We start from the raw sequence: 1,437 nt of genomic DNA, 5'->3' as shown, positions 1-1,437 counted from the left end.
ATAAAAGTCGCATATATATATATATATATATAAAATTGCGATTACACCAAGCTGTGATCAAAGTTAAAAATATATAAAATCGCAAGTACCCGTGTACTGCGTAAATATTAAAATGTAAGCTATCCCCGCGAGGATAGAAATTTGTCCAAAAAGTGAGATAAATTTCTTTAAGTACAGAAGTGCGAGTACCCGTGTACCGCATATATAAAAAAAAAGTGAGAGTGAAATTAAACAACAACATAAGATAGAAAAGAATCAAGCGTCTGGAGCAACGGGAGTAGTCTCGTCAGGAGCAGCCTCATCCGCGATCTTGCTGACGACCTCATTCTCGACCTCTTCAGCCTGTACGCCCTCGATTTCGTCCGGAAGGTTGCCTCCCCCACCTTGAGTCTGGGTAGGAGACATGGCGCGAAAGGCTTCAGCCATTTCAGCAGCTTCAGCTCCAAGCAGCGAGAAGTCGAAGTCAGGGACTTTGGAAAGAGTGGTATAAATGTAATCAGACACAGCCTGATCGTACTGTTTCTTCCCATTCTCTTTCTCAGCCTCCAAGTCGCGAGCCATCTCAACGATCGTTGTCTGCGACTTCTTGAGCTCGAGCTCCACCTGTTCTTTTGACCTGCTGAGTTCCTCGAGCTCCTTCTCCTTGGCCTTGTTAAGCTCCTCCATCCTCGCCACATCCTGCTTCAGCTTCTTTATGTTTTCTTGAAAATGGGCGTTCTGCCTCTTCAGCGAATCAGTTTCCTTCGAAGGAGTAGCCGCGGCTTTCATGAACAAAGCCATGGATTGCACGGCCAGTTCAGTAGATCGAGTAACAAGATCCTCGTAAGGAATCTCAGTCAGTAATTTTTCCTGCATGGCCAGGAAGTCGCGAGCACGAACTGGAGAGTCGATGACGACTTTCTTCCCCTTATCCTGAGTAGTCTTGGCCAACTTCTTGGAGGAGTCTGCAACAAGCGAAGTCATCACATCGCTCTTCCTCTTCTGGGCAACGACCGGCGAAGTCGCCGGTGTTCCGCCCTTTTGCTTGATCTTCAGGACAGGGGCAGACTTCAAAAAAGTCATGTCTACAAGCATAAAGGACAGATAAGTAAAAATCACAATCCTACCCGTCAATTTATAGCAAAAGGACGAGTTACCTGAAGTTTGCCGAGGAGTTTGCTTAGAAAGACGTTTATCTATCCGCTCTTGCTGTTTCTCAGATGGTTCTTTATATACTGGCTCCCGTTGAAGACTCGCGTTCTCAGGGATCAGCTGGTGTTCTCGCAATTTCGCAGTCGTGCACAGTAATCGCCAGTCGCGATCTTGTACCGGAAGACTCCCGAGAATTTCAGCTACCCCCTTCTTAGTCGCGTCAAGAGTTGGTCGAGCTGGTCTATCTGCGATGACAACAAAAAGCGAGTTAGCAAAAGATCTCGAAAAACAAAGTAACTAATTTTA

General features: G+C 46.1%; 1 protein-coding gene across 1 annotated transcript; it reads right to left on the bottom strand.

Moving 5' to 3' along the window:
- Positions 1-221: 221 nt before the first annotated feature.
- On the bottom strand, positions 222-1,437 carry LOC133037334 (uncharacterized). The gene is made up of 2 exons (XM_061114378.1): positions 1,137-1,437; positions 222-1,064 (listed from the first exon to the last, which is right to left on the bottom strand). Exon 2 carries the CDS (start codon positions 1,060-1,062, stop codon positions 256-258), a length of 807 nt encoding a protein of 268 aa, XP_060970361.1. The 5' UTR covers positions 1,063-1,064; positions 1,137-1,437; the 3' UTR covers positions 222-255.

Source organism: Cannabis sativa, chromosome 4 (genome assembly GCF_029168945.1).
Source record: "Cannabis sativa cultivar Pink pepper isolate KNU-18-1 chromosome 4, ASM2916894v1, whole genome shotgun sequence".
In the NCBI taxonomy this organism is placed as follows: Eukaryota; Viridiplantae; Streptophyta; class Magnoliopsida; order Rosales; family Cannabaceae; genus Cannabis; species Cannabis sativa.
Note: the sequence above shows the minus strand (reverse complement) of the source record. Positions and strands in the feature narration are given on the sequence as shown.

Excerpts from the sequence above, each read along its gene's own strand:
- LOC133037334 (XM_061114378.1), bottom strand. The coding sequence starts at position 1,062 with ATGACTTTTTTGAAGTCTGCCCCTGTCCTGAAGATCAAGCAAAAGGGC.